General features: G+C 42.7%; 2 protein-coding genes across 3 annotated transcripts in view; one reads left to right on the forward strand and one right to left on the reverse strand.

Annotated features, from left to right (window-relative positions):
• The first annotated feature begins 321 nt into the window (after positions 1 to 321).
• Positions 322 to 18,448, forward strand: MPC2 (mitochondrial pyruvate carrier 2). The gene is made up of 5 exons (XM_048495616.1): positions 322 to 709; positions 8,525 to 8,565; positions 13,588 to 13,672; positions 16,201 to 16,312; positions 17,990 to 18,448. The coding sequence occupies exons 1-5, from the start codon at positions 604 to 606 to the stop codon at positions 18,033 to 18,035; spliced, it is 390 nt and encodes a 129-aa protein (XP_048351573.1). The 5' UTR covers positions 322 to 603; the 3' UTR covers positions 18,036 to 18,448.
• A 691-nt stretch (positions 18,449 to 19,139) lies between these two features.
• MPZL1 (myelin protein zero like 1) overlaps positions 19,140 to 24,292 on the reverse strand; it is a 33,233-nt gene continuing 28,080 nt past the window's right edge. For both annotated transcript variants that reach the window (XM_048495614.1, XM_048495615.1), the window contains exon 6: positions 19,140 to 23,361. In XM_048495614.1, the coding sequence (XP_048351571.1) occupies positions 23,260 to 23,361 (102 nt within the window). In that variant the 3' untranslated portion in view covers positions 19,140 to 23,259. The remainder of the gene's footprint in view (positions 23,362 to 24,292) is intronic.

Genomic DNA, 24,292 nt, shown 5'->3' on the forward strand with positions numbered 1-24,292 from the left:
CGGTGACAAAATTGACAATTGAGAAGCGGGTTACGTCGCCATCTCTTCTGTGATGATCTTTTAGTGAACACTGGCAAAGTAGCCATTTTTGACTTGGGCATTATCTTTTCTTCACTCCTACCCTCCAGACACTGCATGCTCAGATTCAGTATTAAGAAACATCGTCGTGGTACACACATAACGTTTTAAATCTGCCTTTGGTCATGCGCTAGAAAATAAAAGCATGACGGACGTGATTGATTTCTTAACCGAGCTCCGGAATATAAACAAATACTTCAAATCGTCATCGATCATCGCCCCAATCGCGTTGTCGTCATCAAAAGTGGACGCTGAGTTGATCGTGTTAATGTCATCGGAGCCGGAGGTCAAGCCGGTATAGCGAACAAGAGTGGTTAAGCCAATAGTGCGGAGATCAGCTGATAAGCCCCGCCCCTTTCTCGCTCAGCCAGCGTATCACAAGAGAGCTAACGGGGCTCGCCCTACCACCTGCTTGGGTGCCTGCGAGGGTGGGGCTGTTCTTGCTTTGACTTCGCTTAGGCGGAGAAGGACGCCGGTTTGACCGGGGACGTTGAATGGTCAATTATCGCCGTCGCTGCGCTGACAATGGCGGCCGCCGTCGCGGGGTTTCGTGCCTCTTACCATCGATTCTTGGACCGGATTGAAATGATGTTGCCAGCCCGGCTGCGTCCTTTCTACAACCACCCTGCAGGTAGTGGGGGTGGGCGGGCAGGCGGGGATGATAAAGGTCTCTTATTCGTTTGTTTGCTTTGTTATTATTGGAAAGTGTGTGTTCGTGTGGGTGTGTGGAACTGGGGAGACAGGCCTGACTTAGGCAACAAGACCATTGCCTTGATATCGTGTGTCTGTGATACTGCAAAAGAAAAGAAAAACCCTACTCGGTGTTTCTTTTGGATGGACGGATGTTGATGTGTTGGAATTGCTAAGGAGAGAGTATGTTTCAGTGCTTGGACTTTGAAAGTGGAGAGGCTGTGGGTACCTTTCATCTCCTATGTCAGGGGCTGCTTCAGTGAATTCAGCTTAGCATCAGTGTATCACATTCCGACTCTTCCCTTCCATATATAACTGTAAGTGGTTCTGTTCTCTCCATTTGGTCATCGCTGATTGACTTTTAGCTATGAAATACTGTTCCTCTGTGAATCTGGTCACTCTCTTTCCTTCCACCCCACAAGCTCGTTACAACACTGTGATCAATAGTCTAGTGATGTCAAGAAGATTCCACTCAGGAACTGCTATAGTGAGCTGACTGCCTACCTTCTTTGGCGTTGGCGGAAGGGTTGTGTAAAGGTGAAAGAGCTGGGTAGGGTAGGAGGTTGCAACACCTTTGAATAAAACTCCAGAGTATTTCTGCAACCCCCCCTTTCCATCCTGAGAACTAAGAGGCCTATTATGTATGTCTTCATCAGGGGAAGGATATGGAGATCCAGCTAGCCGCTGCCAGCCACATCAGTTACTACCACTGCCTATGGCCACCTTTGTCTTCACCATGGAGACCTTTTCCACGCTGTTTAGCCCAATTAATTTTTATATGAAACTGTTTCAACATTTCTTGCTAACAAAGATGCATGACAAACACTTCTCTAGTTCTGAAATATATATAACTTAGCAGTGAAAGAGGGGAGTGAGTGGAGGGCAACATTATGGTGATCAGCTGCAAAATGGAATTATTGTGCAGTAATAAGAGAAGCATCAATAAGATCTTTCTCATTTTGTATTTGTTCAGCCTAAACTCAGCCTTTTGGACACTGAGGTCCCAAAAGACGCTTCTCACTCATCCTTGGTTCCTGACATAACACTTTCTTAGAAACTTCTCCTATGCAAATATTCATTTGAAGACTTGAACAGGGGAACATTTTCAGTGGGGCATATGCCTGTTGGTTGCCCTTTAAAGAAGTGTGGCATGTTGGGGGGGGGGGTGGTTGAATTTTACTACAACCCAGTGCAACTACCCATCTCTTGTCCTTAGTGTTTTCATCCTGAACAGCCTCTAAAATACACTTCATGTCTATCAACCATGGAAACTCAGCAATAAAATTTGTAGTCATTCAGTATTACAAAATAATCTATATGTTAAATCAGTGATGAGATCACTTTAATCTCTGGTCTCCAGCTGTCACCTATATTAGACTGAATAGTTTCTCTTAGATTTGTTACTGGGTGAAACGAAGAAGTTATTTGTAATCTTATCTTCAACAATAATCCATTAGAAAACAAACTACTGATAACCGTTCTTTTGAATTTAAGCTGGCTTTCTCAGCTTCAGTATCTCGCATAGAATTTTTCAGACTGTGGGGCGATGCGAAAAAGAAAAATTAATATACAGATTACAACTACACATGCTGATCTTTGGGTGCAAGCGGTGCCTAAAGATTTTACTGTGGTCCTAGTGTTTTCTGTAATTATTTTATTGTATTCTCTCTCATCAATTATCAGTAGTTTATTGTTGAATACACAAAACTAAATGTGCATAAAGTTTTTGCAATTGTTCACCACCAGCAGATGAAGTCTTTTTTTTTGTGATCCTCCTTCCCATCCAATGTTTTTTTTATATTTTGTATATATTTTAACCCCATTTTTAAACTCTTTTTGAAATTGATTTTTTATAATGGACATTTGGGGTTATTAATTTTAATGGTTTTATAATGTAATTCTATCTTGTATGTTTTACACTGTTAGCCACTGTGGTTTCCCTACATTCGCATACATGCTTCAACTCTTTTGTAATAACTATAATAAAATTATGTGAAAGTTCAGGTTCTGTGGTAGCAAATATCAGAAAAAAATGTTGTTTATTTCTACTTTATTTTGATTTTTACACCGCCCGATCCAATCAAAGGCTGGGTTCAGGGCAGCTTACAACACAGCCCGTTAATCTATTATTAAAATACAGAACACTTAAGGCTGAAAAATGAATCTGGTTCTTAAACATTTGGGCCAACTTTTATAGCCAAAGAAAATATATCAAGGCCTGGATTATAGTATGTGAAGAGCTACATTGCTTAACAGAATATGTATGCTAATTTTGGTGTATATTATGCAGTGGCAAAGGCCAGTCTTACCTATGCTTTGTGACTTGTTTTTCTTAATTGTGGGATTCAAAATTGGTGGCAGAAAGTTAGTTCTCAAAGTCAAGCATCAGACCTGTGCACCTTTGCCAGGGACACTATAAGTGGCCTTAAGCAAGCTATTTGTTCTCAGCTTTGGATTGCCATCTAGCCCTATGGTTGATAGTAACTGAGGTGCCTTGCATGGTTTTGAGGATTACTTAGATAATGTAAGCAAGACTCTTTGTGCAGTATAAATTATTGATTATCATAATACGTTGACTTTTATGTTCTTTAAGATGGAAGGGTCCAAACTAACTTTACTGTTGCTAGTTTCCCTTCTCCCACAAGAGCTCTTGCTTTTGTAGCAACCGAAGACATACAATAATACCATTAGCGTTTCTGAAAAGGTCCACCGTTCAAAGCAATGTTTCAAGAGTCATTGGCAAATGTGGGGATAAAAGCTGATGAGAGGGTGCTGAACCAAGATGCTGATCAGTACTACACAAGTTGAAAGTTGTTACAGATGTTGTGCTTGAGGCATGTTTTTAAGAACAAAACCTATTCAGTATGAAATACAAGTCCAATGTTCATTTGTGGGATTTTTTGTCCTTCGTACAGGTCAGTTTGATGGCCTAATAAGATAAGTGACATTTCCCCTAGAGGGCCTAGAATATAGTTAGTGCTAGTATCTGGCTAATATTCCTTAGCTTTTGGAACTGTCGACAAAAGGGCTGTTTTCTGCTCCTAAAGGATTACTCTTCTGCAATTACCTGGAAGCAGAATTGAAAACTTTTAATGTGGTACCAGGACTCCCAACACATGAACACTAAAATTCTTTATTCTTGCCCTCCTGGAACCGTAAGATCCAAAGTGTGTTTATTCAGAAATAAGCTTCAGTCAGTTTTGATCCCCTAATTTATAGATTCAGTATGAAACTAAGTCCACATTTACTCTTTTTTCATTTCCGTCCCTATTATAATTGCATTGTAGCACTAGTGGGGGAACTGAAAACCAGCACAAACAACAAAGGGTAGTCTTGTCAGACTAGGGCAAATAGTTTAATATAAGGGGAATTAAAGGGGGAAGATGAGAAACAAGAATAAAATGAAGTGAGAAAGATAAATGCTTTATTTGGTGTTCCAACTCTCTTAATTGGAGGAACCTGTGCGCAAAATTCTTAGCTATCTGAATTTTGAGGGCTGACCATCCAGAGTTTAAAAGAAGATTTGTGGTTGGATTGCCTGTCTCTTTAATTGCAAGTACTGTGGAGCTACTATGGGAAGACAACTCAAGAGTGCAGCCACACTGCTGCAAAATTGGATTTGAACCTTTCCTCCACTTTTCTTTTCTGCAGGGAATATAAATCATCCCTGTCCACCCATGCTTTTCGCAATGTGAATTGCATGTGTGTGAAGTTTTCTACTGCAGGTCATAATCTTGACCCTCTGCACCATGCCCTTGTGGCCGCTGGTTTTCAGTTCCACAAGAATTAAAGTGATGTTAATTGATTTTTTTTTAAGACCCCTGCCCAAAACTTTTAAATGGTAGTAAAATCAAGCAATAGTGTAAAGGAAACTGCCACTGCTACCAATCTGAACATTCCATGTGAAAGAGGGAATGAAGAGCACTTTTCTGTTCTCCTCTACTAGATTAGCCATGCAATTCTGTTTTAAGTATAAAAACAAATTTGTCCGCAAGAGGCCTGAAAGAAGTAGGACAGCACAGAAAGCTTTGACCTGCAGGGTACTGGCAGCAGCAGCATCCATTACAATTGAGTGAAGAATCATGGCACTTTCAGATTAAATGGCCAGTTTGTGTAGGACTTCTGTGTAATTAACAAGTCTGATTATTCTGCTAGTAGTTTATCATAATCTGCAGTGATGTGAAAGTTGCTAAACGTCCAGTTCCTCTAGTTCTGATTGTGATTATGTACTGGGGAAATTTGCTGCTGGCAGCAGAAAGGCATGCCTTGGTGCATCTCATTTGGTCCTTTGTGTAGGTACTCTGAATAGAAAGCTCTTTAGAATTCCTCAAAGGCATTGCGAATAATAGAACTTCTCTTGCAAGAAATGTGCACTTGCAACTCTTACATTTATTAGGCAAAGTAGGGTTTTTAATAACCTTGACTGCTAGAATATTTTTGTTCAAACTAACATGTACATTATTTATTAACTTTACCTGCAGACTTCCTAATATTTCTTCTCTCAAAGCATAGCAGGACATAGCAAACAACTGAAGAATATTCATGTATTGATTGACTTGACAAATGTTCATGCCAATTTTCAAAGACCATTGAACAACTTTTCACTTGTAATATGCAGTGCTAAGGTTTGTGTGTTGTTTATGCTACTAGCACAATCTATTCACAGTGCCTGTGTATGGAGTGCCCTATCTCTTCCCCCATATAAAAATGTGCTTCTTGAAATATAATTGGTAAAGACTAGACTGATGTACCCTTTGAAGAATATCAGAACTCCATACTGTGACTCAGAGAGAAACACATCTTACCATGACATGCCTTTGAAGATGCCAGCCGTATAGATGCAGGCAAAACGTTAGGAATGAAACCTACCAGGCCACAAAAGCCACAACAAAACCCACAGCAGCCAATATCAGGACTTTTAATAGAAACGTAACTATCCAATTAGTTAACTTTTGTTTACAGAATTATTAAAACAGAACATGTTCCAAAAAGTGTTGTAAAGTACTGCCCTACCATAAAAATATTAACAGAAAGGGAAGTTCAAGTTCTTAAAATTACTTTGTTTGCAGGTTGCAGCAAACATGGTAGGGTGTTCACAAAAGCTTTCCACGCTTATGCATGTGGCTCTTGATGGGGAGGTTGCCTTCCATATGTGAAAGGATAAATAGGTCAACTGTCACAGTCAAAAACTTCATAATAATTCCAGTATATCTGATGTTTCATATTTTTTAAAAAGTTGCTTCAAACAACTTTTGGTGTTTTCCCTTGAAACAAAAGGATGTGGACTATTGGCATGTCAAATAAATTAACTTTGAACATGCCCATTTTTTGCAGTGGCTAGGTGTCTGCTGGGTATTGTTGGTTAGTGTCAGACTATGACTGGGGAGACCCATGTTCAGATTGCAGTTGGAATATGGAACTCATAGGGAGACTTCAGGCCTATCAAATGCTCTACCTCATGTGATCATTTGGGTAGTATAGATGAAGTTCTCTAACCAGGTACTTTGTTCTGGAATGGTGGGAAGAATTAAAAAAAAATGTTCTTGGTGGACTTGTTATAACTTGGTTGTGCCAGTAGACTTTAACAAATGTTTCTTTGCTTCTTTCCAGTAAACAGTTAATCTCCAGTTTTCGCAGGATTGTAGCAGTTCTCCTCCCACTGTGCACTTAGAGAGAATGGATGATGATAGGTGCAGTTGGCAGCTTGAACAAATATAATATTTACTTTTTACTGCTTGGCAGTCCCAACTTGTATAGGATGTGGCCATTCTATAAAACGATCAAGCTGTGTTATATTTGTTTGTCACATGCGCCCAGTTACTCTTGGTTTTGCAGGGCCTGCTCACGTTGTCTTTGGATATAGCATTCTAATCATAATGATGCAAGTTACAACACAATCCAGTTTGGGAAGGGGTGCTGCGGTGGCTGGAGGTGACATGGCAAACGTAGCACCATGTCGTCTCCAAAGGGGCTTCAGGCATCGCATAAGGGAGGGAAACTCAAAATTCCTTCCACTGTCCAAATTGCCCCATTGCTGCCAGTGGCTTACACTGCAGCATAAGTCTAAAGGGCTGGGGGCTGGCATTCCTGGACTGGAACATCAGCTGCACTCCAAGGAACACCTTGGCCTCCCCCACCTGATGCCAGCGTCCAAGCAGATACCAGCATTGCTCTGTGGTGATCCAAACTTCTGGGTTGCACCACCACAGAGCTGAGGGGAGGCTGGCCACTGGTGCCCCTACTCACTCCACTAGCAGGAGTGTCCCTTGCACCAGTGGAGGAGGCGAACACATTAGTGCAGCCCTCCACTGCTCCGAGTTTTCTTCCACCCCCCCATCTGAATTGCGCTGTCCCTGCTAATTAGTGCCAAGTTGTGCAGAACCTGATGACTTATGAAAAAATCAAGCTGTAATACAAGATAACTTGGCTCATACTTCTGGAGAAAAGTTGGCTGCAAAATACCATAGTTTTTTGTGAGCTTGATTTCCTTAGTTTTAAATATGCTGTTAGATGGATGCTGTTACAGTGACCAGTCTGGCAGCAGGACCTACACCACACTTGCAGGGGCAACTTACCTTGTGGGACACAAGCCATACCCAACTGGCAGCTGCAATAAACAGGACAGGCAGACTCTGGATTCTGTAATATTTTTGGGAGTCAGGTGGAGCCATTAACATATCAAGCCCTGCCAAGGAAAGGGAGCAACCTGGGAGGCAGCTGCAGCTGAGACAGGTCTCCAGGACACTCTGGTTGATTGAAAGTGTAAAGGGGAGGAACAAGCTGGGGGAGGGGAATGGAAGGGTGGCCTTTTTAAGGAGAATCTGCAGTAGGCCAGGAAAAGGTCATTTTCCCCTTTCAGGCTGTGCTTAAGTGCAGAGGATATGGAAAGGAAGACGAGCAAGGTGATGTAGCCTCCCTCCTCCACGGAGGCCTTACCAGCCCTCCACTAACAGAAAGATCATGGGGAAACAAGGACAATGTCGCTTTGACCAGGCGGAGCATCACATGAGCATGCACTCAGTTGTTTATGTTTAAACTGAAACAACTGTCGCCAAACTTCTCAGGTGCATCTAAAAATAATAAAATACTTGATGTAGTGGTGCGCTTTCCCAGTAAGCTGCGCTTCACAATACCACAGATGGTGGCACAAAATGCCATGTGGCAGGTGGAAAGCAGTTGTGTGACGAGCCTTGGTCTTGCATTGGAGCAAGCACTGGGGTGGCACTTTTTCCTCTGTCCTGTGACTCAGCCCACTCATGGTAAAGAATGACTGCCTTCTTTCTTCCCTCAACCACTCCCTCTCACCCCAGCTGCCTGAATCTCAGGAAGAATTATTATGCCCTGCCAGAAGATGATACATTGTGTCCATTAGGAAGCTGAAGGGTGGGTCTTCTGTATCTTTTTCCCTTTCACCCCCGAAGAAGTTACAATGTGATAAATTGCTACTTTCAGAAACTTAGAGGCTTCTTGAGAGCAATAAGACATGGGGGGGAGGGCACCTCCATGGCATGAAGAATAAACTTAAGGTTTTCTTTCCTTTACCAATCGGCCTGCAGCTAGTTCAGTAAAGCTACTTGCTGTTCTGAGTACAACAAAATTAGTGGTATGGTGCAATTTATTACGTAACAGACAATCTGTATATTACCTTAAGCATACTTTGCTTATTGCTTAAGTAACAGAGCCAGTGTGTGTAATTCCACTCTGTGTTCCTTCCATTTTCTGGTTATGTACATTAACTTAAAATGTTCTCTTACAGGTCCCAAAACAGTGTTTTTCTGGGCACCTGTCATGAAATGGGTAAGTTGATTTCTCAGGCCTGTATGAAATGCATGGAAACCATGAGCTAAAAGTGTTAGGCTCTAGCTCAGTTATATTGGAAGTGACTGTAAATGTGCATGGGAAACTTTCTGAATATAGCTAGACAGTTTCTTTAATCTGTTAGCGAATATTGGCCAATGAACAGAGCCAGAATATGTTGCAAGAAAGATGTGTACAAATACAGCCAATTGGAAGGACCTTTGCTCCCTGGATGGTTGTATCAAGCTGCTGCATTCCTAGTGGAAACATTCTATATATATTATATCTACTATCTTACAATATATAATTGAGTAAGGGTTCGAACGTCTGACAATGAACCCCTAGCCAATCATTGAGCAGGATCCACACCCATCCAAATCCTATACATCCTGTGCATCCATTGGCCCATGTCCTGCCCAACCACTCCCGAACCTACTCACATCCACACCACTCTCAAGATTCCCCCATCTCTACCCTCCCACTACCCTCTCCCCCACAAGCCACTTCGGCCTGCCCAACACCAGCAGTGCCAAGCGGTGGAACAGTAGCAGTGGACCCGTTTGTCCCCCACCCATATTCTCTGGTCTACCCACAAGCCTGGTCTGGTGCCCAGGCTGCTGGTCACCGGGCCCACCACCACACTTCCCACCCATTAAAACCCTCCTGCATTCTTCCCTCCCAATACCCACACAAGCCACCCTGGCGTGCCTTGGCGCCAAGCTGCAGAACAGTGGCAGGGGATCCATCCATCCCTCACCCGCATTCCCCTGCTCAACCACAAGCCTGGCATGGTACCCAGGTCACTGAGCCCGCTGCCGACACCTCTCCCAACACCTACACAAGCCACATCAGCTGCGCCAGAGCACTGCTGAACCCGTTCGTCACTCACCAGTCTTCCCCCGGCTTCACAAGACCCCATTCCCCCCACGATCCCACCACCCCAAATAACCCTATACCCCCCACTCCTCCACACTTACCTGACTCCTCACAGGATAGTCCACAGCGAGGTAAGAGCCCGGCGAGAGGGAGCACTCAAACGACACTACAGCCCATTACATGAAAGAATGCTGGCTCACCCCTCCCCTCTTTTTAGGGCCCATTGAATCCTCCCCTGCAGTGTGCTTTGTTGCTAGTTCTACTTAAGTGATGCCAAACTCCAAAGGCTGTGTGTGTTAAGCGAAAACTCACCTTGGTAGCATTTACTTTAATGCACGATGGAGTCTCTGTATAGAGGGTTTGATATTCATATTCAGCTTAGCACGCAGTATTAGCCATGCCACAGCGTTTTGAACCAAGAGGAGCTTTGGAGTTCTCTTTAAGGACAGACCTATGTAGAATGCATTACAGTAGTCTAGCCCTGAGATAATCTAACATTTATTTATCATTTACAAAATTTCTGTCCCACCTTTCTGCCTTTACAAGGGCTAACTATTTAAAACATAAATCATAAAATCACAATTTAAAATCTTTTAAAACAAAAATCAATTCCCCGGTACTTTTAAACAGTTAAATAAGTACAAAACATAAAAGCAACAGTTGATTAGGATCATTGAGGTAATGCCAAATTGGGAGGGGAAAAAACATATTTGTATGGCTGTGTCAGCCATCTTCCAGTTTGTGTGTAGTTGGTAGAGTGCCCTTTTTAATAGTTGCATGCGTTTGCTTCTCCAGCCCTAGGCTCTTGATCAAGTCAGTGAGAGACAATTCAACCCATCAAAAGTGGAGAGCCCGTTCCCTTCCAGCCCTTCCCAGTCAATGTTACCTCTGTCTTGCCAGGGTTGAATTTCAGCTTGTCTACCCTTCGCCATTCAATTGCAGTAGTCAGACATTGATTCAAAGACTATAGTGTCACCAGGCGATTTGGATAAAGCCATGTACAGTTGGTGTCATTGGCTTAAGATTGTATGCTATTCTAAAGCCACAAATGGTTTTTCCAAGGGCTTCACTTAGAGATTGAGCAGCATGTGGGTCAAGATTCAGTCTTGTGGCTGTAGAAATCTGGTCCAAAGCACATTCCTTAATCCATGCTTCTGCCCCCAAATATCTCAGCAGAATGATATGGTCTACTGTGTCAGGGCCTGCCAGTGTTTTTAAAAAGCAGCAGAGAACCATAGTGTCTGCCTGCATTTAGATGGAGGTCATCTGCTAAGGCTATCTCTGTTCCATAACCCTGTCCAAAATTGGACTGAAAGGGTTCCAGGGCAGATGATTTGTCCCAAAAAGCCTGGAGTTGGTCTGCCACCACTTTTCTGACATTTCGCCCATGAAGACCAAATTAGAGACTAGGCCATATCTAGCCACATTTTTTTTCCAGCTACTGGCTGTTGTGGGTTTTCCAGGCTGCATGGCCATGGTCTGGGAGTTTCTGTTCCTAATGTTTAGCCTGCATCTGTGACTGGCATCTTTAGAGGCATGTCACGGTTTCATGGCACTCTAACAGTTTAAAAAAAATAACCAATGGTTTTCCACTTGTTTTAGGACAACAAAGAAAGGCATCCCGGGTCAGTGACTGAGCTATAATGGACATTAGGAGAACATTGATGTGATTTTTACATATTTCATGTATCAAGTGCAGGCAAGGGTTGGGAAGGTATGGGGTAAAGCCCCTATAGCAGAGTTGCACAATACACTGAAACGCAGTAGGAAGTCAGACGCGCACAGCAGCTCAGCTTCACAGAAGCGGTCCTACTTTTATTCGTTCACAAATATAGCTCACATAGACAAAGTGCTCTGCCAGGCAGTGCGAACACAAGTGTCTCACAGACCTAAGTACACTGCAGCCTCATATCTGGTTTACTGGCCAATCACAGTTCTTTACCAATTAAACCTAGAATGAGGCTGCGTCATGTGATATCTGTCAGTTAGATTTTGATGATCAGACACTAGTTACAACACTGCTCTGACAAGGGTCTGGTGAACAAGTGGTGGCCTTGTTCTGGATCTTGGTAGTATCACCACAGTGACTAGCTCGAAGTGCTGATGAGGGACCAGATGCTGTCTTGGGGGGCTCCAACATCTCAGCTGCAGTGTCCAAATCAGTCAGCATCCCAATCAGAACGTATCTGAGAAATTTTCTCAGCAAAGAACTTTGCAAGGTGTCACAGCTAATAGTCAATTCCTGGGACTTTATGGGCTCAGACTTTGAACTTGGCAAGTGGTAAGTTATTTTAAACAGCTGAGCCGAGTGTGAACTGGATGCTCCAATAGTAGCAGCAAAGGATGATTTATTTGGTGCTATCCCCACTGCCTAATATTTTTCGATGCTTTCTGTAGCGTAGCCTGCTAGTCAGAATGTATTTTCTGTCAGCAGCATTCAAGAGTCTCCCAACCCTGTTCAAGTCACCCATTTCCAGTGGTGGGATTCAGCAGGTTCGCACCACTTTGGCAGAAACAGTTGTTAAAATGGTGCTTGTAAACAACCAGTTGTTAAATTATTTTAATCCCATCACTGCCCACTTCCATAGTAAACAAAGGTATCTGATTCCATCTCAACAGTTGGAAATGTCAACAAGGGCCTACCATGCCAGAAGCTTCCTACAGCTTCTCATTTCAGGCATCTACCTGATCTCAAGAAAGTCATCTGCTGGGATCTGAGTCACTCAAATCTCCATGAATGGACCATTTTAGCTTGTTCAGGCTGAGTATTGGTGCCACGTTAAACTGAACTTTGATAATGATTAGAGCATGGGCCAGGGTAGATCTCCTATTGCCAGAATAGCTCTTTTTCCCTACTGATTCAGACTAAAAAGTTAGGTCTAAAGTATGTCCTCTGTTGTGCATAGGGCCTGTTACTACTTGAGAGAGGGCCATGGTGGCCAGTGAGACTATAAAATCTTGTGCCAGCCTGCCAAGGTATCAGTGGCATGAATTTGAAGTTCCGAGAACAATCAATGTGGGTGTCTCCAGCACTAACTTTGAGATTATTATCTGTCAGGACAGACAAGTTGTCAAGTGAGAAACTAGGTAGGTGGTGAAATATCAGAATAATCAACTCATTCTCGGGACCTTAACTGAGGGAAAGGCCATCCATGCCATCTTGATAGTCTGAATGTTAAGACAGCTTCATGTGTTTAGATCAGTGTCACCCAGAATGGCTTATTAGTGCGACATGTTTCAGTAAGAACACACAGATTATACTTAACACAAATATGTACTTTGTATATAGCTTACTATAGGGTGGTATTGTACTGAGTTTAGGAAGCAGTCTGAAAACTCCCTGCTCTGTGGGTGCAGTGATATAAAACACTGCTTGCACCCCTACAGTTTTCCAATCAACAGGCTAGGCAAATGGGGACCTAGGCCAGTCCATTAGAGGAATTTCCTAATTGCTTTCTCCTTCACCAGCTATTGTCAGAATGCACCAGAGCATGCAGTGTGTCAATAAGTGCCTTTATAAATCCTAGCTGTCTAGAATAAGGGTGTAGAACTCATTTGTTATGAGGGCTGGATATGACAAGTGTGTCTGGGTCAGGCCAGGCCCTGTGGGGGGTGGGTGGGGGGCTGCCTCAGCTGTTGAGCCCCCAGCAGACTCCCCAGCCCAGATTTGCACGGGGGAGGGTGGGTGCTACCTCAGCTTGCCGGCCCAAATTGGAGTGAGGGGAGGGGATTGCCTCAGCTGGTCACAGGCCTGATAACAATGGCATACCTGGGGGTGGGGAAGAGGGGGCATGCAACCCAGGTGCCATTCACCTGGATCACCTGGGGGCACATTTTGCCCCCCCACCTCGCTCCCCAGCCCCTAACTCTGCCACTGGGGGCCTGCCGGGAAAGGCTTCTCTCCCATCTGCCCTGCTCCTTGCTGGCTTCTGCATCAGGACAGGGGGGGCAGAGGCACTGCCTAATAAGCCCTCTCAAGGAGCCAGCTCCTTCCGTTAGGCTGTATGTTTGATACCTCCAACCTAGAACTTAAATAACTTAAACTGTGGAGGGTAAACGACAGTGGCACCTGGGCTCTGATTGAGGCATGGCATTGGTGTAATTCAACATTGTCTCAATGAAGCTGAATGCTTCTTCTTTTTACAGGGTTTGGTCTGTGCTGGAATGGCTGATATGACTAGACCAGCAGAAAAACTCAGCACATCACAATCCGCAGTGTTAATGGCTACAGGTATTTATGAGGAGATTCTCAGCAACTGTCATATTTGGCTGGGTATAAAATTGGCCTTGAATGGGGGAGAATTGAATTTGAATGCCTGGTCATACTCTGCCTAGGACCACTCGCAGCCATGAGGAGGTGGCGGGATAAATCCAGTCTATGATGTACACTTTGGGGAAAGGCTATAAGTGAGGAATGGTTACTTTTTAAAAACAAAATCAACCCAAAGAAGAAATGAATTTTGAAAATTGGTTTCAGTTTCTCATGAAAAGCATATCTGCTTGTGGAATCAACTGAGATGACTTGTTTAATCAGTAGAACTGGCTAGAACAGTGATTCTCAACCTTCCGAATGCCGCGACCCTTTAATAAAGTTCCTCATTTTGTGGTGACCCCCAACCATAAAATTGGTATATATAAACTATAAAAAGACCATTTTCCGATGGTCTTAGGCGACCTCTGTGAAAGGGTCGCCTGACCCCCAAAGGGGTCGTGACCCCCAGGTTGAGAACCACTGGGCTAGAAACTGTTTAGCTGGAAACTACACAAATGGATTTGTGGTTGACAATCCCCATGAGAGACAGGCTTCTATTGCAGTCTCTATTCAAATGTACTAGAGTGGTTTATTGAGTAAATGTACATACATGGAGGTTTATCATTCTACACATTTGTTCATCTACTGTTTATTAATTAGATTTTTAATCTGCCCTTTCCTGACCAAGTCAAGCTCAGGGTGGTTTGTTTGTTTGGTTTTACAACATAATTTAAAATACATAATTAGTTAAAATTACCAGATTCATCAACATTAAAAGACTAACCAACATTAGCCTCTGAGGAACTGAAAGGTTTTCATAGGCCCTATGTTTTTTTGAGGCTGCCTGTTCCAAAATTATGCTTATCCTGATACTGTGCTAGTTCCACTGGAGACAAATGCCTTGTGCACCAATAGCATGTTCCCTCCTGACAGATAGGATATCCTTGCTTGCCTTTGAGACATTCTGTTTTCTGATGATAGCCATGTCAGTGGTGGCGAACCTTTTCGAGACCGAGTGCCCAAACTGCAACTCAAAACCCACTTATCTATTGCAAAGTGCCAATATGGCAATTTAACCTGAATACTGAGGTTTTACAGGTTCTGGTGGGTTTTCCGGGCTGTGTGGCCATGGTCTGGTGGATCTTACTCCTAACGTTTCACCTGCATCTGTGGCTGGCATCTTCAGAGGTGTATCACAGAGGGAAGTCTGTTACACACTGTGATACACTCTGTGACTTCCCTCTGTGATACACCTCTAAAGATGCCAGACACAGATGCAGGCCATGGACCCATGGAGGTAGCCTCTCAGAGAGAAGTGGGCTCCAGCCCTTCCTCTCAGAGAGAGAGGGGACCTCCAGCCTCTGCATTTGTTTGGGTTTTTTTTAAAAAAATGCTCAGGCTGCAGTGTTGGAGGCCACCGAGTAGGTCGCCAATGCCATTCCCCCTCTGCCTGAGGGAGAAGGCAGCCACCTTCTCCCTCGGGCAGAGGAGGTTGGCTGCTAGGCGTTGCTGGCTCCCGTGCCGCGAGAGCAGGCGGCCCCGAGCAGGTCACCGCCGCCGGCTTCCCCTCTGCACGAGGGAGAAGGCAGCCACCTTCTCCCTTCGGCTGAGGGGGTTGCCTGCTTGGCACCGCCGGCTCCCGCGCTGCGAGAGCAGACGGCCCCAAGCAGGTCGCCGCCGCCATTCTCCCTCTGCCCCAGGGAGAAGGTGACTGCCTTCTCCCTTGGGCAGAGGGGGAATGGCGGCAGTGACCTGCTCAGGGAAGGGGGAGATTCGGGCACTCGGGCCACCATAATTTCGGCATCACGGCCCTATGTGGAAGAAATGGCCTGGACTTGCTTCCATATAATACATTTTGGATTGGAATATTCATTCAGTGTGAGGTGGGTTAGACAGTGCGTGGCCCTAGGTCAGTGATGGCGAACCTATGGCACAGGTGCCAGAGGTGGCACTCGGAGCCCACTCTATGGGCACGCGCACACAGAGTTCATCATGTGAGGGGTGGAAAATCACCCCCGCACACACACACATACATCTAGGCTGGCTTGGGCCACTGAGCACAACGTGCGTGCACCACGGTGAGGAGGGAGGACTCGGCTGGCGGGCCTGGTGCCTGTGCTCCGGGTGTCTGCTGCATGAGGGGGTGTGTGCAGAGGAGGCAGAGATGCTAGAGAAGCACAGAGAGGTGCACACGAGACTTGCTGGAGGCTAGAGAGGCCAACCGTTTTTTTTCTAAACTAAAACCTCAGCATTCAGGTTAAATTGCCGGGTTGGCACTTTGCAATAAGTGTGGTTTGGGTTGCAATTTGGGCACTCGGTCTCAAAAAGGTTTGCCAGCGCTACCCTGGGTCATGGCAGAGTGGAAATTGGAATCTGGGTCTCCCCAGTCATAGTCTTTCTGCTACATTATACTGATAAACACCAGTGTGATTACAGACCAGAGTCAGTATTATCCCTGAAATACTAATAAATGCATTTAACTATTTTTTCTGTTTATAATCCAACAGGTCTTATCTGGTCAAGATATTCCTTAGTTATTATTCCGAAAAACTGGGGTCTATTTGCTGTTAATTTCTTTGTGGGTTGTGCTGGTGGCTCTCAGCTGTTCCGTATATGGAGGTAAGTACTACAGATTAAGAGTAGGACTTCTGTTGACTTAGTCTCTCTTCCTCGGGTTGGTCATGCTCTTCAAAGGTGCCAGTGCTTCCTGGGCTTATTTATGTGCTTTAATGCTACTGGCATGTAGAAAATATGACTGGGCTGTCAATAATTTGCTGAACTTTTTCCTGTCACACTGCTAGAGGCCCCTATAGAAGGAGAAGAGTTTGATTTATATCCCCTCTTCTCTCCTGTAGGAGACTCAAGGGCTTACAAACTCCTTTCCCTTCCCTCCTCACAACAAACACCCTGTGAGGCAGGTGGGGCTGAGAGAGCTCAGAAGAACTGTGACTAGTCCAAGGTCACCAGCTGGCATGTGTTGGAGATAAGCCTCCACAGCTCAAGCGGCAAAGCGGGGAATCACACCCGGTTCCTCCAGATTAGAGTACACCTGCTCTTAACCACTACGCCACTGCTGTTCCCCTTCATCTTTTGCCTTACAGTCCTCAAGCCTCTTTGGCTAGTTCCAGAGGCTATTGAGCCCCAGCTCTTACCTAAATATTCTTTTATATTTAGAAAAACAAGTTGCCTTTCAAAGTTTTACTGGATTTTTGTCTCCAACTACCAAGAATTCAACTTCACCTCTCTGGTTTCATGAAATCATTCAGATTGTCCAGTCCTGACTAAACTGAGAATGGCTATCTAGATAAAACAATGTTGTAGGTTGCATATAGGTGTCCCTGTTGTCCATTTAAGCTGTAGCAGAGCCTGGTCTAGATTTCCAGTTACTGTATTTGGCCTACTGGATAGATGGAACATGGTGCAAAAGTAATCAGCTTTTTACACTACTGTTTTCTAGTTCAGTGCCATGGCTACTGAAGCTGCTGTTTCTATAGCAATGGGAAGCCATCCCACAGCATGGCGTTACATGTGGCATATAAACATAATTTTTAAAAAGCTTTAATGTGATCTTATCAAATGTCAGATTTTGAATCTGTCTGTATATGCCTCCTCTCTCCTCTGAGCATAGAAGAGAGGTAGGTGGTCCTCATTTTAAGTTCAGATTGGAAGGACTGGTGGTGCCCAGTGACCATCTTTGCTGCTCTTAGGTCACATCTTTTGGACAACTACCCTGTTCCCCGAGAATAAGACCTACCCCGAAAATAAGCCCTAGTTACAGATTCCCCAATGCAGCTGATCTGGTCACGTGTGTGTGTGTGGGGGGGGGGGGGGTGCAAAATCATGGAGAAAAAATAAGACATCCCCTGAAAATAAGCCCTAACCCATCTTTTGGAGAAAGAATTAATATAAGACACTGTCTTATTTTTGGGGAAACACGGTAGCTGGAATATGTTGCTGTTCTTGGTTTACTATGTTTACTGTTCTTGGGCAAACTAAAAAAGTGAATTCTACCCATATTATTTGAAAGCAAAAAATACACTAGTTTCAAATTGCTGTAGACTATCAATGGCACTGAGTATTATATATTTTTCCGTACTCGGAGTACTTCAAAGTATGCTATGTATATAGGTCCCCCATCTTGAGTCACCATCACCACTTTACTCTTGCTTAGATTCAGCTGCTAAATTTAGAGTCTCAAAGTCTGAGACAGTCACAAGATATACCGATGGTCCTGTTCAACTGTGAAAGTAATCAACATTGTGGCCTATAAGCACTGACTTTGTTTTCTCCTGGCAGGTATAACCAACAGCTAAAAGACGAGAAGGAAGAGAAGCAGCAATAAAAATGTAGTTCATCTCTTCACAGTTCAGCTGTGAACTCTTTCAGGGGACCCAGTTGTAATCTTGTGCAGTTGTCCACCATGAATTTTTACTAATGTTTGAGCATGGTTTTTTTTATAAACTAGAAAACAGTCTCTTTATGCAAATAAAGTTTGACTTGTCTCCAGTAAAATGCCTGTTAGATTCAGGATTTCAAAACCCAATATTCTGATCTGTCAACTGGTTTAAATAGCAACCCAGATTGTAAAATAAATCCTCCATAAGTGTAAAGTTCAATTGATACTACATGGCTCCGGGATAAAAGTGACTGGCTCAATCATTTACATTCTGACAGAGGACCTAGATGTGATCTGTGGAAAAACAATATGAGTGTTTAACTGCACTCTTCATCAATAAAGTCATACTCTTTATAAAACTAGTTGTGTACAAGCAAAGCTTAAAGTTGTTTGTTTACCTTTGTTAGTTGCTGTAGCAAAAAAATGTGCTGTGTTATTAGCTGTCTTATGGAGAAAGTTAACAACTTTATCTAGATAAAGGTATAAAATACTGGAGAGAACTGTAAAGTATTATCTCCTTAAATTCGTATCTCTTTGCACATATGCAAATATTCAACTTTTTCTGTCAGGTGCAACGCCAGCAAGCCTAGACCGTGATGTTGGTAACTTCCTTCACTCCTTGCTGTCAGAGTAGGAAATGCAGAAGGGTTCAACTCAAGTATAAATGGATGTAACAACTTTAGAGTTAAGTTCTCTGAGCTGCTTTACAGCTTTTTTGTATTGATCCCAGAACAACAGTGGCATGAAACTGAGTTGTTGTCAAGACTTGGACTTGGTTTTACTGAGAAATTCTAAAAAATGTTGTGAACTTTTTGTTTGAACTTGAGGACTGTCACTTTGTTTTCTGAGCTCTTTAGAGCTACTAACACTTTAACAAGGCTACCTCTCTTAAGACAAAAGAGTTTCTAGAAAGGCAGCAGCAAGTGACTGTTCCTTATGGTTTCAGCAGCTTTTGCACTCCAGCTGAACCCCACCATGAAATCAGAAGTGCCGGAAAGGCATTGTAATATCCCCCTTGCATTACTTGACAGAAAACACGCAACAACAGAACACTAATGGAAAAAGTGTATTAAAATAGTCACAAGCATACAATAAAAAACATGTAAATATCCAATGTGATGCATGTCCAACTCAGAAGCTAGTAAAAAAAAAGCTATCAATGGTTCCTACTTTAATTTTACAAAGACTGTGGAGAATAAACCATTTCCCCAAATTATACACCCATTTTATAGGTGTCTACCCCTTTCCTCCCTCCCACCCCCCTTCAATCTAGCAGCATCAGTGTGGTCATCTCATAGTGGTGCTTTCCAGACACGATCAAGCTGCCCTGAAGCAGCTGCTTTTGAGAAATGGGCAAGGGAGAAAAGACAACTGTACAATGAAATAAAAAATTAAGTTCCAAGGATTTTTTAAAGTGCAGAAACAAAGCAGAAAAGGGGTCAACAGTTGCACTGGATGGAGCTGTGTAGAGTACAGGGAGATCTTGGGGAAAAGGTCCAAGGCTGGAGTGTGGAGTTTCACAATTGGGAGTCCTTTATTTGATCCTGATTGCCTTTCACCAAAAAAAAGGGCATTAAAATACAGCACCATAGGAAAGTTGCCCTTATGCATGCCAACTTGTCCCCTAGAGGTTTAAGAAACGAGAAAACGAGTAACTTCCCACACACCATATACAAAAAGTCCTGGTTTAAAAATATGACGGACAAGAATGTAAACAAGATTTGAACAGATTTCATTTGATGATCAAACACCTGCTCACATCACCAAAATTACTGTACACTGCAAGGAAAGCTTTTGAGTGTTGCGTATACAGAGTAAGTTACAGGACAGATGTTCAGCCAAACTACTTCAAAAATTAAGAAAAAAACAGTTCCAGTTTCTATATTTACACACTGAAATGTCACCACTGGAGCCACAAAAAAGTGCTCTAGGATGAAGAAAGTGGTAGCACAAATAAGGTTACTGCTACAATCTGAAAGATCTTGGAATTTCTTCCCCAACAGCTATTGACGACATTGTACCTATGCCAACGTGGTCATCTGCCATGCAACGCTATTTAGAGGTATCTGAATGAGATGAAGGCTGCAGTTGTTAATTCACTGATTGACTATCCATTAGCAATAACATCTGCTTATGTAAAGAGGGCAGATTTTAGTGTATAGGCAAAAGTGCAACCACCAGGCCAATACTGACCCATGGGATGATGTCACATCACAATGTTTACTAGGAGACTGTTTACTGGGTAGTTTGCCATTGCCTTCCTCAGTTACTGACACTTTACTCACAGCAAACTGGGTACTCATTTTACCAACCTCAGAAGGATGGAAGGCTGAGTCAACGTTGAGCTGGCCACCTGACAGTAATTTCTGTCAAGACTCAACAGTACTGCAGCTTACCACTCTGTACCAGCTGGACTTTATTTCACAAAACAGGGAAAATGTTGCTGGTAGTGAAACCCTGGTGATTGGGTCAATATAATAAACACTTCCACCAATTGCACACTGATTAAGTGGGCAATTGTTTTTAATGCATGTACTTAAAATTCCAGGGGAAGTTTGCTTCTTAGAGGCAGAAATCTTCTTCACCCACAAAGGATAGAATGCCTTATCTGACATAGCTATACCCTAATAACAGGTCTTTTTCTTCAGAACTATTGCTGTATTCATACACAAATGTATACATATTCAGTTACTGATAAATTAAAACCCATGGATTTATTGACAAATGTAAGAACAGTACATGGTACACTAGAGGAAAACATCACTGAGTGATGTCCACTACATTTTTACTTAAGTACCTTTTTATTAGGAAAAAGAATAGTCAGCAATTTTTGCGTTTGTCAAGAATTTGCTACTTTGTTACAAAAAAAAATCAGAACTGTATAATGGGACAGAAGGAGAAGACATCTCTCCAACATTAAACAATATTCAAGCTTCAAAAAACCCAAGAAACTAGGATGCATAATGCAGTTAGTTTTGCACATTGTCCCGTAGAAAAGCTGTGGGTTCTATCTGGCATTTGTCAGCAGTAGCTCATTATATTGCCTGAATTGTGACAGAAGGTAGGAAGTGACAATTAGATACAGAGGTAGGGTGGGTGGAGACTTACTCCAATAGTAAAATTCTATTAAACTAAATTTTACCCTGTGAGTTAAAAGGCTTGACGGAGAAATCATTTAATTCTGCTGCAGTCATGCACAACTGGCTTGAACTAATATCTAATCAATGGATAGTATCAAACAACTGCTACTACAGCTGCCCTTTTTCACACTACAGAGTTTAACCTGCATGGTCAAGGAGAGGGATAGTGGCATAATGTAAGTGTGAGAAACAGAAACACGCTTGCACTGCAGGGTGAGATTCAGTGAATGGCTGGCTTCTTTCCTACATTACACCATCCACCACTACAGGTCATTCTAAAGCAGGAATGAGCCAACTTCAGTTGTGCATGTTTTTTTCTTTCCTAGAATCCTTATGAGCCATTAGTTTATAAAGCAAGAATGCACACACAGAATAGTCAAAGTATAACTAATACGTGTTACATGATCCTCTTGGAATGGTGCATCACACAACAGTCCATGTAGACTCACATGCTTCACAAGACTCTTAGCAACAACACAGTGCTAGACAGCCCACTGGCAAGCCAGATCTTTCTTCTCACTCCTGATATACAGAGGGCAACAGGGTACTAGGACAACTTTAAAAGCCCGTGAAGATGTTCTGTTTTCCCACCCCAGCAATAAATGTTAACAAAGAACTCAATAGGTCCTATTCAACAGAGAATATGAATTTTTTAAATCTCCTTTTGGCAGCTAGTCTTCCTGATGCACCTTAAGTGTCAAACTGTATTCAGTCTATTTTCATTATTCCATTACTCCTGCTCAGCAAACTGTATCATCAGATTCTCAAAAAGAGAAAAGTGTTTTACCTTACAATATTTTTTCTGCCTGCAGCCCATCTGAGCATAAACAGGTATAAATAAACCTCAAAAGCAGACATTTGAAGACATCTGCAGTGTAGTTTATTAAAAAGCAGCAGCCTTTTTCCTTTTAAAAATATATTCTTACAACTGGAAAATTTTAAAAACAAATCAAGCTTCTGTGAATACCTAATTTACCAGTCCCAGAGATTACAGGAGGTAGCAGTAAACTGGCAACAGCACAGAATAAGAATCTCTACACAATGTTTCTGTGAGAACCAAGGCATTAAAAGCTAGTGACATATGTCAGTCCTGCCCTTCTGAAGTAGAATGGGACCATAGCAAGCCTATCACATGTCATGGCTTCTTCCCACATGAGTGAAATTAGATGAAGGCAGACTACTTTTATTCTTATTATCACAATAAAATGGAATTTCTCTGACAAGCCTTCTGTACTCTCTACAAATAAACTAACATGAGTTCCTCTGAAAGCCGCATCAGGATCAAACTGCAAAGATTCACCATGTAGTCGCTACTACACTCTTTAGGTATAAATATGCTTCACCCTTCTTGAAAAAAATCCCACTACACCCATAAAAACTAATCTTACTGGGGGGAGGTGGGAAGAGTATGTGAAGGGACTTGTTAATGCTTCCTTGTTAAAGCAGCCTTATGAAGACTGTAGTAGTGATGTAGTAGTATAATGCCCTAAATATAGAAATCTGGCTCCATCTGGTAGAGATGAGGTTGGGAGCCATTGGAAGTGGAATGTCTTAAAGAGAAAGGACAGGAATCAAGTTTTATGAAAATGTGAAGTGTGGAAAGCACCAGAGTGGAAAAGAAATCATGCAGAAACAGTTTTCTTCATATCCATTTCATCAGAAAAACAGAACCTGTAAAAAAAAACAAAGTAGCAAACCCATTTTCCAGTTTTCCACAAAACAATTAAGACAAGTTATCTAAAAGGTGTAATATGAGTTTTCACTTTCTTCCCATATCCTAGATACAAAAAAAAATATTGGTAATTTATAAGCAGAATTTTTACCATATTTCAACATGCAACATTGGTCTCCTTTCTGTATGATTAAATAGACTATTTACACACAATACATATATAATCTCTTTCTCTCTGTATGCACATGCATTGGTCCTAGCCTAGGCATCAAAGGCCACATGTGAGTTCTCTGGGTCAATTTTCTTCAAGAGATTCCAGTTAGAATTTGTGTTTAGCTTTGGGTAGGTTGGGATCTCCTCAGTTCTTCCGAATATCAGCATAGACCACAGACTCTGACTTGATGATCTTGTCACTGTAATGCCCGCCAGAGTGATCTAACTGCGCGTAAATTACTGGGCCCTAAAAAAAAAAGAAAAAAAATCTATGGTAAGCAAACCAAAGTGAGAGAATATGTCTTTCAACACATTATGGCTATGCATATTTTATTTAGTGATTTGTTCCCTGTCCTCTGCTAAAATGCAGCAACCAGAACACAAAGGCAAAATCCATTAACAATTTGAATTAGTGATATCTCAGAGCAAACTAAAATACTACCAAAGACATGAGAAGCATACCAGTTAGGTCAGCTGTTCTTGAAATGATTGTGCGAGGTGATAATTCAGCAGATTAATTATCAGCAAATGTTTTCTTAGATATTTTGTTCATGTATGCTGGCAGGGGCTGACGGGAATTGCAGTCCACGAACATCTGGAGAGCTGCAGGTTGCAGACCCTTGACGTAGACAAAATTACCTATTGGCAGCATTGCAGAGCCAGATGAATGGACTGCTATTTCAACAGAGCACAAGCATTCACCGTGCTCCTGAGTGGGATCGTTTAGTAGGTTCTTTTTGTCTCTCAGTGCTGAACCATGGCTTAGATTCTATAAATTCCTTCTACTTCCCCAATGCTTGCAGTTCCTCCAGTATTTGGCAATTCTTGCCTATGTAGCTTGCAGGAGTAGACAGCACACCCAGCACTAGAGGAACACACTTCACAATGAAGTACTATTTCTGTGAAAGAGGACGGACACCATGGAAGCAAAGGATCATATGTATCTCAGGCAGTGGTATTCTACATTACCACCACTATTCCTGGTACCATCTTGGATACATTTTCAGGAAATGTACACCTTTGGAATTTCACTCACCAAATTAAGCACATATGAGGATAAACTGGTCACAGTTTGGCCAAATTACTTTTGAGATATTGGCACATACATATATCCTCACAACTTATTTGTTCACAGCAGTTCCCAAATCAGGACACTTTCAGTCATACTTTGTGTACGA

Source organism: Sphaerodactylus townsendi, linkage group LG04 (assembly GCF_021028975.2).
Source record: "Sphaerodactylus townsendi isolate TG3544 linkage group LG04, MPM_Stown_v2.3, whole genome shotgun sequence".
Taxonomy (NCBI): domain Eukaryota; kingdom Metazoa; phylum Chordata; class Lepidosauria; order Squamata; family Sphaerodactylidae; genus Sphaerodactylus; species Sphaerodactylus townsendi.

Bases quoted from the DNA above. Each gene is read 5' to 3' on its own strand.
- MPC2 (XM_048495616.1), top strand. From the start codon at position 604: ATGGCGGCCGCCGTCGCGGGGTTTCGTGCCTCTTACCATCGATTCTTG. The intron at 710-8,524 runs GTAGTGGGGGTG...GTTCTCTTACAG, and splicing joins TTTCTACAACCACCCTGCAG to GTCCCAAAACAGTGTTTTTC. The intron at 13,673-16,200 runs GTATTTATGAGG...ATAATCCAACAG, and splicing joins CGCAGTGTTAATGGCTACAG to GTCTTATCTGGTCAAGATAT.